This window comes from Solanum dulcamara, chromosome 1, assembly GCF_947179165.1.
Source record: "Solanum dulcamara chromosome 1, daSolDulc1.2, whole genome shotgun sequence".
In the NCBI taxonomy this organism is placed as follows: Eukaryota; Viridiplantae; Streptophyta; class Magnoliopsida; order Solanales; family Solanaceae; genus Solanum; species Solanum dulcamara.
In genome coordinates, this window is record NC_077237.1 from 80,277,834 (window position 1) to 80,293,664 (window position 15,831).

General features: G+C 32.1%; 2 protein-coding genes and 1 pseudogene across 5 annotated transcripts in view; 1 reads left to right on the forward strand and 2 right to left on the reverse strand.

Annotated features, from left to right (window-relative positions):
• LOC129879847 (MADS-box protein SOC1-like) overlaps positions 1 to 9,628 on the forward strand; it is a 41,621-nt gene extending 31,993 nt beyond the window's left edge. For 2 of the 4 annotated variants that reach the window (XM_055953589.1, XM_055953569.1), the window contains exons 5-7: positions 5,169 to 5,210; positions 5,345 to 5,386; positions 5,982 to 6,261. In XM_055953589.1, the coding sequence (XP_055809564.1) occupies positions 5,169 to 5,210; positions 5,345 to 5,386; positions 5,982 to 6,089 (192 nt within the window). In that variant the 3' untranslated portion in view covers positions 6,090 to 6,261. Of the gene's footprint in view, positions 1 to 5,168; positions 5,211 to 5,344; positions 5,387 to 5,981; positions 6,262 to 8,887; positions 9,019 to 9,231 lie in introns of those variants that run through there. The other 2 variants (XM_055953573.1, XM_055953582.1) reach the window with 2 other exon arrangements.
• A 933-nt stretch (positions 9,629 to 10,561) lies between these two features.
• LOC129894641 (uncharacterized) lies at positions 10,562 to 11,005 on the reverse strand. Its single transcript, XM_055970318.1, has one exon. It carries the CDS (start codon positions 11,003 to 11,005, stop codon positions 10,562 to 10,564), a length of 444 nt encoding a protein of 147 aa, XP_055826293.1.
• Positions 11,006 to 12,564: 1,559 nt separating this feature from the next.
• On the reverse strand, positions 12,565 to 15,374 carry LOC129894649 (L10-interacting MYB domain-containing protein-like; annotated as a pseudogene).
• Between the last annotated feature and the right edge of the window lie 457 nt (positions 15,375 to 15,831).

Here is a 15,831-nt window from a genome sequence, read left to right on the forward strand (position 1 = left end):
AGACTATAAGAGCTTGCAGTATGTGTTCAGCCAGAAGGAGTTGAACTTGAGGCAGAGGAGATGGTTAGAGTTGCTTAAGAATTATGACATGAGCATTCTCTACCACCTAGGTAAAGCAATCATAGTTGCCGATGCTCTTATCAGGTTATCCATGTTAAGTACGGCTCATGTGGAAGAGGAAAAAAGGAGTTGGCAAAGGAAGTGTATAAACTTGCGCGTTTGGGAGTTCAACTTATTGACTCTAGTGAGGGTGGTACAATAGTCCAAAATGGAGCTGAATCATCTCTAGTTGCAGAGGTGAAAGAAAAGCAAGATCAGGATTTCATTCTTCTTCAACTGAAGGATGAGGTTTACAAGCAGAAGGTAATGTCTTTTACCAAAGGTGGAGATGGAGTGTTGAGATATCAAGGGAGATTATGTGTTCCAAGTGTTGATGGTATTCGAGAGAGAATCATGGCAGAAGCCCATAATTCCAGGTATTCCATCCACCCAGGTTCAACAAAGATGTACCACGACTTGAGAGAAGTATACTGGTGGAGTGGAATGAAGAGAGATATAGCAGAGCTTGTGTCCAAGTGCCCGAACTGCCAACAAGTTAAAGTTGAGCACCAAAGGACTTGTGGAGTTGCTCAGAATATAGAGATCCCGGAATAAAAGTGGGAAATGATCAATATGGACTTCATTACCGGTTTACCACGAACCCGCAAACAACATGACTCTATTTGGGTGATTGTGGATAAGATGACCAAATCAGCTCATTTCTTGCCAGTTAAGACTACGGACACTGCAGAGGATTATGCCAAACTGTATCTTAGAGAGATTGTTAGACTGCATGGAGTTCTTTTGTCTATCATCTCAGATAGGGGAGCTCAATTCACTGCTCGGTTTTGGAAGTCATTTCAGAAGGGTTTGGGTTCAAGAGTGAACATTTGTACTGTTTTTCATCCACAAACAGATGGCCAGGCAGAGCGTACGATACAGACTTTGGAGGATATGTTAAGAGCTTGTGTTATTGACTTCAAAGGTAATTGGATGATTATTTACCTCTTATTGAATTTTCATACAATAATAGCTTCCATTCGAGTATTCAAATGACTCCTTATGAAGCTCTGTATGGGAGGAGATGTAGACCACCAATTGGTTGATTCAAAGATGGTGAAGCTGAGTTGATTAGACCATACTTGGTTCACTAATCTCTGGAGAAGGTCAAAACCATCCAAGAGAGGTTGAGGACTGCTCAAAGTCGCCAGAAATCCTACACTGATGTTAGGAGGAGAGATTTGGAGTTCGAAGTGTACGATTGGGTATACTTGAAAGTTTCTCCCATGAAGGGTGTGATGAGATTTGAAAAGAAAGGGAAGCTTAGTCCCCGCTACATTAGTCCTTATCATATTATGAGGAGGGTAGGTAACGTAGCCTATGAATTGGAGTTGCCCCTAGAATTAGCTGTTATTCATCTCGTTTTTCACATCTCTATGCTTAAGAAGTGTTTGGGAGATCCTTCACTTGTTGTCCCAACTGATAGCATTGGTGTGAAAAAGAGTTTGAGTTATGAAGAGATTTCAGTTCAGATTCTTGATCGTTAGGTTCACAAATTAAGAACTAAGGAAGTGGCATCTGTCAAAGTCCTATGGCGAAATTAATTTGTTGAAGGCTACATGAGAAGCTGAAGAAGATTTGAAGGCTAAATATCCTCATCCATTTGTTCCTTCCGATGATGATGTTCAGAGTAATATTCCTTACTCCTACCTTTGAGTCGATGTGTATTCTTGAATTTTAGTTATGTAGTTTTTGAGAAATTGATGTCTTGATGTCTCCTAGTTTCATCTTCATTCGAGGACGAATAATCCTAAGGGGGAGATATTGTAACACCCCCTAAACTGTTGTATGTGGTATTTTAATTCTCGATGAAAATGATACTGCTTCTGTATTTTGGACATAACTTTTCATAGTATAGTCAAAATTAGGTGATTCAAAATTTTAAATAACCCCAACATCATTACCTACGACTTTTATGAAGACCATATCTTAAGATTCAGAGGCTAAGTAGATCATATAAATTAATCTTTGCAAGACATAGTGTTGTGATGAAATAGAGTATTTGTAGAACAAAAATCATATCTCACTGTAGGATGCTCCAAATTAGCTGATTCTTGAACGACATGAAATTAGACTTCTATATCTACAATTCTTATGAAGACACAAAATCTTAATAGGAAATTTATCTTATTCAAACGCAGCTTCGAAAAAAGGGTATTCCGTTAGAAGAGAGCTCATCTCACCTACCATGGAAAGATCTAGAACCATTTGACATCAAAATCCTCCATTAAATTTTCATGATCATCCTTTGTAATTATTTTTATTTATTGTTAGGTCTCTCCTCCACATCTATAAATACCCACCTTATTTCCTCATTTTATTCATCAAGCTTTCTTAAGCAATTCTTCTCTCTATACACTTGTTTACTCATTCTCAAATATAGTTTTAGTTTTAGTAGTATAAAAATACTATTTCGGTGATTCTTATACTCTGGGTAGTACACAAAATACTCCGGCGATAAAAAAGGCTAGGGGTCCAAGAGTGTTCCAATTCGGAGTAAAGATTCATAAACTCAGTAAGTTAACAAAAAACACAAATATGCGGAATTTCAACACATATAACCTGAAAGTCATTGCACCAAAACTTTACTAATCAACAAGTCTAAAGATAAGGGGATGCAACCCTGTAAACCATAAAATTAAACAAGAGTATGAGAGGTCTAAGTCCTGAAAGGAGAGGCCAAAATCGAGAAGAATTCATGTAAGCCTAAAAGAACTGGCTCACCTTAGAACTCTGAAATCAACGATATTCTATTTGAGGTCTCTCAACAGCAGCCCGAAGATGCTCCGTACTCAACAAAAAAAAGGAAGTGCAGTATCAGTACACACTGGTAGGATCATGCGACTATTCTAGTAGGTGAAACACAAGCAACTAACCACAACACAGTAAACATATATATACAGAAGACTTTACCACTTATCATCTCATAAATAGTACATATACGTGTACACAGGTTAACAATCTCAATTACAATGCCACGGTCAAAGAATGTTTCTCTCATGAAATCCACACTCAAACTGTTAGTGTATCAGAACGTGACACCCAATCCAATATTGTGTTAGAACGTGACACCCGATCCAATTATGGATCGGAACGTGACACCTGATCCAGTCAACCACAATCATAATGAATAGTCTCACACAGTTACAAGTTACAACCATCAAGTAACAGGTTCATTACATGCAATTATGGCTGTACAGGGCAAACCGATAAACCGCACCAAACCGATAAACCGAACCAAACCGGAAAAAAACCCGACTAGTGGTTTGGTTTGACTTGGTTTGGTGTTTGGAAAAAAAACCCGACCATTATAGGGTTGGTTTGGTTTTAACTAAAAAAAGTCAAACCGAACCCAAACCGAACCGATTATAGATATACTACTTTTAAATTATGTTATACATAAAAATATTTATTAAAATGTAATTTATAAATATTTTTTTAAAATTTTTCATAATTTTTGTTTTCTTTCTTACATTTAGATTTGGACTTGAGAAGGTTATCTAAATAATATACAAAAAAAAAACATCTTATAAAGTTATATTATAAAGTTAAAACTTTAAACAATATTCTGCCTCCATCTTATATGTTGATATTTTGTACTAGAACTCTTTTTAAGAAGCACTGCTCTGTGCTTTTTATTAGATACTATGAAAAATCCGAGAAACCCGAAAAAACCCGAAAATCCGAAAAAACTGAGAAAAATTGATATCGAAAAACCCGACTTTTATTGGTTTGGTTTGGTTTATAGATTTAATAACCCGACACAAATGGTTTGGTTTGGTTTGTAAAAAATCTGAACCAACCCGGTCTATGTACACCCCTACATGCAATTAATCTAAATAATCATTTCATTTGGTTCATTTCATCTTTCCTCTATTCACATACATACATGCATACAATGAAGCAGTTAACATCATATATGACAGACGAAAAAACAAACCACCACCTACCTCAAAATCAAGCCTAAATGCTCTTACAAGACTTAAGCCTTCTCTTTTCGGAGTCTTTTAGCTTATTCTTGGTCTAAAACAATTATAAATATTCAAAAGATCAATAAAATGATCTAATTTATCTGGATTATATCATAATACTAACCCTTAGCCAAATTCATGATCCTAATGCCCAACTAGGGTTTTTTTCACCATTAATTTCAAGCTAAAACCTTCCCTCAAGGATAATAAACCATGATTCTAGGTTCTAAGAATCAAAATACGGATTAGGAAAGTAATTGACTTACCTCTATCACAAGAATTCATGGAAAAATCAAAGAAATAGCCCTAGGTCGCTCTTTTTCTCTCCCAGAACAAAGTTTGTAGAAAATAACATTTTTGGGGGACTATTCTCGTTTTTACTCGCGACTGGCCCGCCGCCGATTGCATGGAGATAGAGAGTCGGAATTTGAGTCCCAAGCACCCATTTTGCAACACACCTTCAACCACGAAGTTCTAAATTCAACCCTTCACACCAAGATCAATTTCGGGAGTTTTACTTCTCCGAATTCAATTTCGTAGAGACGTACAAGCCCCTTATCGTCTTGATATCAACTCAAATGATTAAACTCAGAAGTAATTCCCCCATCCATTAGCAGATAATCTTAGACCTCACCTGACTCAGATTTCATTCAAGTTTTGCCTAGGCTCAAAATTTTTAGGTCATTACTCAAAAATTTTCTGACCTAAATTTCCTCCCACATTGATTTATCCATAGCGACGAGAACAGATCGTTACATGTATTCTAGATTCGTAGCTATCAAATCATAATTTATTTGTGTTGTGATGAAATTCAGAAAATAAAGAAAAACTTTTGAAATTTATAATCTTAATATTATGTGGTTATAAGATTTTTAAAACTTATGATGTCAAGCTTGTCATAATATTTATGTGTAGCTATAAAAAAATTTCAGATAAAATCAAAAAGTTTAAACTAAATTGCTTTCAAATTTGAAAATAAATCATTCTTTTATAAACAGGCTAAAAAAAATAGATTCATATAAATTGAAATGAACGGAGTAATAACGTAATGTGAAGCTTTTACAGTGGAGTTAATATTGGTGTGTTTTATAATTCCAGAACCAGCTATTCAGGGAGCAGATTTCTCTTCTAAAAGACGAGGTAAAAATGTATTAGAACATGTTACTATATCCATAAAATCAGTAGCTATTTTATTTGCATTTCATTTCAAAAAAAGTTGAGAAAATCGCGTAATAATTGCTTTATTATAAGTTTTCTTTGTTCTTTTATCTCAGGAAAAAGTCTTAATGAAGGAAAATGCAGAATTGCACGAAAAGGTGAGATATTACTTTATAATCTATTTTTATATTTAGTAACTTTTAAATTATACATGACACGTTTAAGAGTCAAAGGTTAAAAGGATTGATCAAACTATAAAGACACATAAATTAAGATGAATAAAATGATATTTTAATATCTTTTGGTTTTGGTTCTCGAACATAGCTATAAGCTATGGAGCCAACAAAACCTCAAGTTTAGATAACTTTACCTTCTTTTACCTTAATTTGTTGCCCCTACCATATTATTGCCAAATTGAGTTAATTTATATATATTGACGGTATAGTTTTTTTTCCCACTTTATCTGTAACTTGTTACCGTAAAATATCTAAATAATTTTTCAAATTCCTTAAATTCACTTGTTATAGGTTTTAACCTGTATTTTTTAAAAAAATTGACTTAATAACACTCATTCAAACTCTATATGAGTGCATATAACTGTTAAGATTTTCCTTGTCAATTTGATCTACAAATCAATTCAAAATTTTAAAGTACTGAATTAAATAAATCAAAATAAATTGATTTAAATGAATTTAACGAGTCATATTTTCATAGTATATATATAAGCTAAATATTTTTTAATTTGTTGTTCAGTATGTGGTCCGACCGCTGCCTTTATTTATTGATCGACAAGAAGAGGAAAATCCTCAAACACGAAAAATGGAGGTAGAGACACGGTTGCTTATTGGACCTCCAAAATGAGTAGAGGCGAAATCAAGATTTAAAGTTTATAAAATCAAAAATTTAGTTTGTTTGAATTACTTAATTTTAAATTAATAATTTGTATATATTCAATAGATTTTTTGAGACATATATATACAGTAAAATCTCGATAAAGTAATAATCTTGCTAAATGAATATTTTTCTCTGGTCCCGACTTGGGCTGGTTATATTAAAGTAATATTCTCTCTAAATGCATTAGATAATAATTAAAAATAAAGTATTAACGGTCCAGAAAAAAATATAAATTAATAATTACTAGAATACATCAAGAATTTATATATATTTAATCAATCAATAATAGACCAATAACTATTTTTAAAAAAAATATGATTCTATAGTTGATTGTTTTTTCTTACCACCAAAATCAAAATTAATCTCATCCTTAACTATTTTTCATCTCATTTGACAAATACTCTGCCGACCTTTTGAGAGTGTGTAATATTGTTGATTGACTAATAGTCAAATCAAACTTTTGTTTCACTCATGCTTGCAAATCTTTTTGCTTAATAGTTGGATTCTCTTTCTTATGACCACATTTTGCGTTTCTTATTTTATTGGTTAAAGATGATTTTTGTACATCTTTCAAATGATGAGAAGACATTATATTTGGATTATGATTTTTAAATATCTAGCTTTTTTCTTTTATAGTTAACATAAAATCACTTCATATTCTATATACATGAATACAATTAGAAACATTAAACTTTACTATATTCATTTAGCTTTTCTATATTTAAATAATATATATGCAAAGACTACACCTTTTAGTTTTTTAGATTTAAACTTTTAAAATTCTTAATAAAAATATTTTTTTCTTTCTTATGGCACATACCGCAAAATATTCTCTAAAATAATAAATATTTATTTATCGATAAATAAATATTTTTTTTGGGTCCCAAGTATATATATTTATAGAGATTTTACTGTAATTTTAATCAAAATTATTGAGTTTAGTTGACTTTGTAATTTATATACTAGCTCTGCTCCAATTAATTACAAGCTTTTGTAATTGCAATTTTATTCACTTAATGAACAAAACATTATAGTAATAAATAATTGGCATATATTATTTTGTTTTTGCCAATAATGAGGCAGCAATTACACTATATTGGTTGTTTTATCAGTTTCCATATTTATATAATCAACTAGCTAGATGAAGAAAGACTCGTTTACTAGCTTAATATTTTAATTTTAAATTGTATTTGCAGGTGCTTAATTATTTTTAGAAAAAAATGAAGAGACAAAATTTTACTCATAATCTCATAAATTTGTTAATGTTTTCCATAATTCTCTACTATAGAGAAAAAATTAGCAGCATCTGTAATACAATAGTACGAAACTTACTATGATTAGAAATTGAAAAATAAATTCCTTCTATAATTTTGATTACAAGCCAATTTAAACATGAATTAAAGAAACTTTCAAAATATCAAACTCTAAATAATTTTATTTTCCTATAACTTTAAAGGGAGAAGTACATTTATGAACACAAAAAACAAAATAATTACCTGTACATACCCCGCACTTAATTAACTTTGATTATGTCACGTCGACCCAAAATAATTATCTTGAGTGCCCCCTTTTCTAGCCTAGACTCAATTCGTTTTTATAATACCATTACAATGAGAAACTCATGAGCGTCCTCATTCTTCCCACGATGAAACTGGGGTGGGTCCATCTTTCAGAATCTCTCATACCTGCGCTGCACTTTGACCCCCAACTCCTGGTGCAAGGTCACCCCCAACCGTGGGATCTACTAGTGGCTGACCCACCTGATACCATTTGTCACTACGGAATGTGTCATTTTTTTTGGGTCGACTATAACTATAACAGAAAGTGAGTCATATAAATTGGACGAAATAATTTTTGTATCATATGATATATTAGGAGATAAATAGTTTCAAAAATTTATATATGAGGGGGGTAATTAAAATTTCTCATAGTATAGGAGGCTAAATAATTTCAAAAATTCATATTTGAAGAGATAGTTAAAATTTCTCATAACTTAAGTGTGTATTTAATAAAATATATCAAATTTAAAGTAGCTTTTAACTATTAACTCAATTGTAAGTGTGAAAACCACTATATCAAATTAATAATTAGGGAAGGTTGTCTCTTGTATTATAATTTTATAACAGAAACAGTAATTATAATGAAATGAGTTCATGAGTTTACTACTTTTTCTGTATGTTCTTTCTTCGGCCATTGTGCTTCTCGATCATTCTTGAATTTCTCTCTCTCCGTCCTTTGTTTTCTCCAAACGAAATCAGTTCATTAGCTTTCAAATTCAGGAGCAGTTTCTCAAATAGCACACTAAGATTAAAGTTTTCTTCACCATTCTTCAAATGCAGACGCCAAATCAATCAATATCATTGATTTCAGCTATAAACATTGACACCCAACAGTTTATCTTCAATTATTGTTAGATCTGAAACAAATTAATAGCTTCGAAAATCTTATTAATGGAGACGCAAACTGTTATCACCGGCTTCATCTGCGTATTGAAAAGTTTAATTTAAGAGGTTATCACCAAATCAGATTTAGCTACCATTCACTCAAAAAAATTCAATGGTCTCAAGCCCAAGCTTCAACAATGGTGTATATCAATATTTTCCACCAAAAAATCTTCCCATTCAGTATTTAAATTTCAATTTGGGCCTCAAAATACCACACCAAATTAAATTTACGGCTTTCAATTTTGTCTTACCAAAACAAATTTACATCATTGTATTTTGTCGTACCAAATCAAATTTTCAGCTTCCAATTTCGTCTTGTAGGTTCCAACGTTAGAGTTGAAATGGGTTAATTTCAAACTCATTTCAAAGCAAACTATTATATCTGTGAAGTCTGGCCATTGCACAATGTCGGTGAAGCTCTCGATTTAGTTGCAAGTGAATTACTTTCTAAGGTACACTAATTTTGTCCTTTGGACCATCCTTGTTTCAGTTAGCATTGTTCAGAACACACTCTCTCACTCTCCCTCCCCCTCTCTGCAGAGAAACTTTATGATTCTGTGAAAACTAGAGCTATTGAATTTAGCAATTTCTCTATTGATAAATGCATTTTTGTTGTAGCTATAACTTATTGATCATTATAACTGAATATGGTATTATTGATGTAGTTACTTTGTGCAGAAAGAATGATACAGAAGATAAAAGGAACAAGACAAGAAACAAAAACGTTGTCCGGAGACTTGCTAAAGTTTGGAAATTTTAAAAGATAGGAAGAAAAAGTACACACTCAGATATAATAGCACCTCAACAAAGAAAAAATTGGCACAAATCAGAAAGAAGTTCCGGCGATCTTCATAACGGAGACTGCTGCTTTTGCTATTCTTGAGAGTACATAGCTTCACTTCGCTTTCCTCTTTTTCATTTCAAAAATAGATTTTCTTTTGATTATTTTTCAGCCAATCCTTTTGGATCTGGTCACTACTGAACTTAGCCCAAGGGCATTTCCGCCAAAAATTGTTTAAAAAAGATAAACAAGTTTGATTGCTAGCTCTTTGGTTTAATGAAGTTAACAAAAAAACAAACAAAATCTTTGGTGTAGTTGTCCTTAGTATCTTTTAGCTTTTACAAAAAATGAAACCTTTATTTTCCTTTTTTTTTTAATCTATTTTTGATATGGTATCTAGATTTTATTTCTTAAGTGAAAAACTTAGCATTTTTATGCTTAGTTAGTGGGCATTAGTTCAAAGAAGCATAGCAATTGTACTTATTATAGAACTTCAATGGTAAATTTGATATTTTACACTGTTAAATATATATTATCAGCTTAGTCAAGTAGGAGGTTTACAATCTTTCATCATGTGGAAACCAAAAAAAACTAAAAATGCTCAAGAATGAACTTGAGCTGGCCGTTGCTTTTGTTGGCTGCTGTAATGGGAATAAAACTATGACAATAGCGATTCCTCTATATAATGAGCCCGTTTGGATGGACTTAAAAAACGTAGTTTTTATGTATGAAGTGCTTTTAGAACTTTTATATGCTGAAAGTTATTTTTATAAATAAGCAGTTGAGTGTTTAGATAAAAGTGTTTATGCTGAAAATAAGTTGATGTGTTTGACAAATAAGTGTTGTTAAGCACTTATTTTTTGTCAAAATGACTGAAATACCCTTAAAGCTGTTAAGGACATAATAAGTTGATTTAAAAGATTTTTAAACTCTAAAGTTGATTTTAATCAAAAGTAATTTATAAAATGTTTCTAAATAAAATGTTTATTTAAGTTATTTAAGTTATTTTTTTATAAAATGTTTATTTAAGTAATTTATAAAATATTTCTAAATAAAATGTTTATTTAAGTTATTTTTTTTATAAATACATGTCTCATTTACGCTTTCTAATGAAGTTTGTTGGAGTAATGTGGTTGCTTTAGTATCCTTTGTTTCCAACCGAAACCACTCCACTATAAATACAAGAAGTGGAAAATATTCATATAATACAAGCATCAAGCATTAGAAATGTCACTAGCAATCATATCACGAAACCCCATCCAATAGACATCATTTTGTTCTCCTACATCTTTGACACCTACATTGTTAGCTCTTGAAGTTGTGTCAATATCATTAGAATCAACCGATGGAATATAGCTCTCATTCTCGGCTGTTTGGAATGCATCATCCACATTGCATTTCTTTCTAATATAATTGTGAATGACCATAGTAGCAAGTACGATGTCCCTTTGTGTGTCAATGTGATAGTATGGCATGTCTCTCAAAATAGACCATCTTACTTTCCAAACGCCAAATGTGCGCTCTACTACATTTCTACAAGAAGAGTGTAAATAGTTAAATTTCTCAATGCATCCTCTTGGCTCTCGCAATTGTCGAGTTGCACCGCGGCGAAATTCAGCTAGGTGATATCTTACATTATTTCCTTTGTATGGAGCCATGTATCCTTTCATGTGTGAATATCCTGAATCAACTAGATAATATTTGTTTCCGCGTGGATGGGGAAAGTTGAGCTCTTCTCTACGAAGGGCCTCAGCAAATATACGACTATTGTGAGCTGCTCCTTCCTACCCAACCCATGCAAATGTAAAACACATATTAAAATCAACAACAACAAGAATATTCTGAGACGGATAACTTTTACGTCCAATATATGGTATCTCTTGACCTTGCGGTAATCTAGCTTTAACATGTGTGCCATCAATTGCTTCAATACAGTCCTACAAGAAGTGAATGTAAATTAAAAGAGATATTTTTAATATTATGCCATATTTTGGGATGCAAATATATTAAGAAGGTAGGGTATTAATTGAATTGATTGAGTCAAAGTACGGCATGGTGCATTTTGTTCTATGTTAATTAGTTAGTATGTCATAAAATTTTTAGTTAAATGAAATTTAATACAATTGGCCAGTAGCTATAACTAGTAAAGCATCTTAGTTAAATGAATTTAATTTTATATATTGACAATTTGACGGTAGAAAAAAAAAGTTTATATATATTCAATACTAGTAAGGGTGTATATACGTCAGGTTGGTTGAGGAGAGGAATTTGGTCGGGGAGTAGGGGTATGCACTATAAAAAAATTAAAATTAGCTATAATGCAGAATAACAAACTATCATAAACGGGTTACTTACTTTAAAGAAAGGGAGATATCTTTGTTTACATGGCTTGTGAGCATCGCAACCATCATTATAATTTGGATGTGGTTGAATGATATCTCTTGCAAGCTTGCAAACGGCCTTTAAAACACTATGAAAGTGTCTATGAATTGTCTCTCCAGAATGTTGAAAGATATCTTGTATCATTCGATTTCCAACTTCATGTGCACACGTCATCAAGAATATGCCTAACATTTCATGTATAGACATTCTACGAGTGGGTTTAAGCCCATATTTATCAGTTAGGTCATTGGATAGATCAATGAACACCGCCTTCTTCAGTCGGAAATTTTCATAACAACGAATCTCATTTCCTCGTAATATCTCTTGGATAAACTCATTTCCAGAGCGCATTGATGTACGACAAGGTTCTTTGCATAGGTATCTTTCATAATACATCAAAATGTATTTACCTGTTATATGACATAAAGCCATCCACTCATTCTGCTCTCTCGGAATTTCTTCTAGTTCTTGATCTTCATCATCTAACAAATCACTTAAATGAGGAGATACCACATTGCTAATATCCCAACTCTCCATTTAACTGAAAATGGAAATGCCTCAAATTAGTAAAGAATGAAAGTTTTTCCAACAACCCAATTTCAAGATTTTTTAGAAACTCCATCGTTTCAATGCACTCATTTCTATCTTTGAAAAATCACATTGTAAATCTCAAATTACTATTCCATCAAAGAAAAACAATCACAAGAATACATAAAGTTCCCACAATCATTAAAGCCAACACAACAACAATAATGATAAGGTCTAAGGATACAACCACAACGTTAACACAACATTAACAATACATAAAATTTATACACACAACCATAACGTCAACACAACATTAACAATACATAAAGTTTACACGCACAACTATAATGTTCGAACATTAAACAATAAAAATATTTAACCATAGCAATGCAATCATCCCATTTTCTCAAGGTGTAACTGATAGTTATACGCCAACCAAGATTTCTGAGCTTCATCAATTTCCATCTTAAAAAACAGTTGACGTACATCCTTCTTAAGAAACATGTTGCAAACATAGTTGTACTTTCCACTCCCAAGAGGAATATCAGAAAAATTTGCCAACATATTCATATACTTATCGATGATGGGATCATCTACCGAAGGGGATGTAGTAGTGCTTTTACTAGACATAAACTCCACTAAAGAGTGTATATCCTCTCTGAATGATGCCGCACCATATTTTGCTTTATTTGTTTGACTTGATTGCCAGTGCCAGTATCATCAATTGAACCTCGTCTTTTAAGTGACGGCTTAGGAAATATAATAGATTCCACATTCTGTATATCATCACTTTCATCATTTCCTTCATCACTAGGATTGACCAAGTGTTTCTTGTCATAGCCACCAATATTATTTATTCCTTCTTCATCAAGATCTACTCCGATGCCAGACATTTGTTCTTGATTCGTTGCACGTGCTCTTTCTCCAGTAGCAACAATATCAGAAAACAACTTATCATAGCAATACCATATAAGTGAAAGATCTACTTTTCTGAACTTATTGTATCGATCATCCTCCTGTAACAAAAAAATCAAAAACCACTTTAAACTAACCAAGCAATTTAACAATGAAAGAAAAAAGAAAGATAGTGCAAAATAAATGTTGATGATAAAATAAAATATTGATGATAAAATAAATGTGCAAAAACAGGAGGAAAATGTTTCAGAAATTATTGACAGTAATAAATGCATGGATATAGATAGTGCAAAAGAAGAAGAGAAAACAGAAGTGAAACAAGAATCAACAATATCAACCCCTCAAATTTCTAAAAAGGCCACTAGAAAGAGGATTACACCAATGACCATTGATTGATTATAGTAGTTCTCTGAAATTATAGTGTTGTTTTGTTCTCTTTCCTTTTATAAGGGGATATGAGGCTGAGAAAGTGGAGGAAAATTTGGACAATTTTTCATGTACATATAAGCCAAATCATTTGCTTAATGTTTCCTATTATATATTGACTTTGACCTAATATAAAGCTAAATCAGACCAAACATTAATGTATACAAACAAACAAACAAAAAGAAAGACATATAGAAAAATATAAGAGATGTACCTTAATTTTTCGCTCCCACCAATTATCATCTGTCATAATTATATTTTTCGTGGCATCCCATCCTAAACCTGTCTCCCCTCTAATCAATTTCTTAAAAAGAATTCAATCTTTTTTCATGTTATCCCAATGATTTTTCATTTGTTTTTTATCGTAGTTTTTTTCTGTGGCTCTATTGAATCCTTCGACAACATTATTCCATCCATCTCTATTTAAATAAGTGTGTGGTCTACATCCTTGTCTAATCTCATTTTCACACAAATCTATAAATTTAATGTTGGCATCATCATCCCACTTAGAATTACTTCGTGCTTTACTAGTTTCCAGCATGATTGAATGTAAACAATCTGAAGAAAGGAGATTCGGCATTAAATAAATCATTGCCATTAAATAATTGGATAGACATTTGGCACGAATTACCACTCCATTAAAAGCAACTGCTACTAGTACTGTTAAGAACATCACATTAGAAGCAACTGCTAAGAACATCACAATATGAAACTCAGTAATAAAAAATATTGAGAAAAAAATTAGCAGGATGCCAAAAGAGGTATTTATCAAAAGGGGGTAAGGATGTACAAGTCAATATCACGCCATAAGCATCCAAACAGAAAATTCTTCAAGCATACAAGATATCAAAAATGATATTTTGCACCACTGTAACTACAACTAATCTATCAGAAGTCAAATCAAGCATATTAATGAAAATTTAAACTTTCAAGTCCCTAATCTAGATATTGATCCAGAAAAGGGAAATGTTATCATTAATAGAGACTACATATAGTAATCCAGATCCTCCAATGTTTGATCAGAACACTATTTTTACTAGTTGGATATTAACTTAGTTCAATCAAGTGCTTAATTATCAAGAGGGGGAACAAAGCAAGCACATTCCATTACCACTTTCATTCAACAACTTTAAAAACTATAGAAAAACATGGACTTTATAGACCTCTTAAGAAAATTACATGTACATAGATTGTGTATATATATGTGTAATATACAATCTTCACACCAGCAACTCAAATAAATAGGAACCCTTTTACACAGATTTTATGAAACAACCTTAACATTCTTTATATAACAAAAATTGTATCTTTACATAATAACAATTGTATCTGACAAAAATTGAATCTTGGAAATTATACAGAGAAAAAATTTGATAGATAAATGGTAGTTTATTGAGGTGGGTATGTGGGAGGTTTTGGCGCTGGGGGGGGGTGTTCTTACACCGATCACCTCCTGCTACCATTACCAAAAAATTGAAGAAACTTTAACATAATTTCTTTACATCCAAATTTTTTTTTCATTCCATTCAACAAAAAAAAAGGGGAACAAGAAGCTCAAATATAAAGATATGCAGAGATTTAACTTACCTCAGAAGGGGATTTCTGAGATCTACAATGGAGACTGTGGAGTGACAGAGGAAGAAGCAGAAATCTCAAGATCGACAAAAGAGAAAATTGTTAGAAACTAAAGTAAAATCAGATTTCACAATATGTCAGCAGCTTCAACAATGGCAGTTGTGGGAGCATCAAACTCGTCTCCGTTGTCGGAATCGCCATAGCTATGCGTCTCTGTTCTTAGTGGACTTCAGCAGAAGAAAAAATGAGGAAAGTGATTGAATGTTAGGGTTAAAATAATTAAAAGGATAGTTTTGGAATTTAATTAAAATATATGGGATATAAAAGTAATTTACATGGTCAAAGAAAATGGCTTTAAGCACTTTAGAAAAAAAAGTTAGGAATTCTAACTTTTTATTTTTGGCTGACTTTAAGAACTTTATGGCTTAAAGTTAGCATTAGGCAAACACGTCTAAAAATTAAAAAGGGGCTTTAAGTTGGTCAAAACCAACTTAAAGTCAATCCAAACGGGCTCAATGTGGCTTCATTTTTTTCAAACCAAACCAAAAAGTCAATTTTTTTAATCGATTTAATTCATATTGCGATTCAGTTTAATTTTTTAACCATAATCATGAACACCCTTAGATTTTAAGATGTATCCAAAAAAAAAAGAATATTG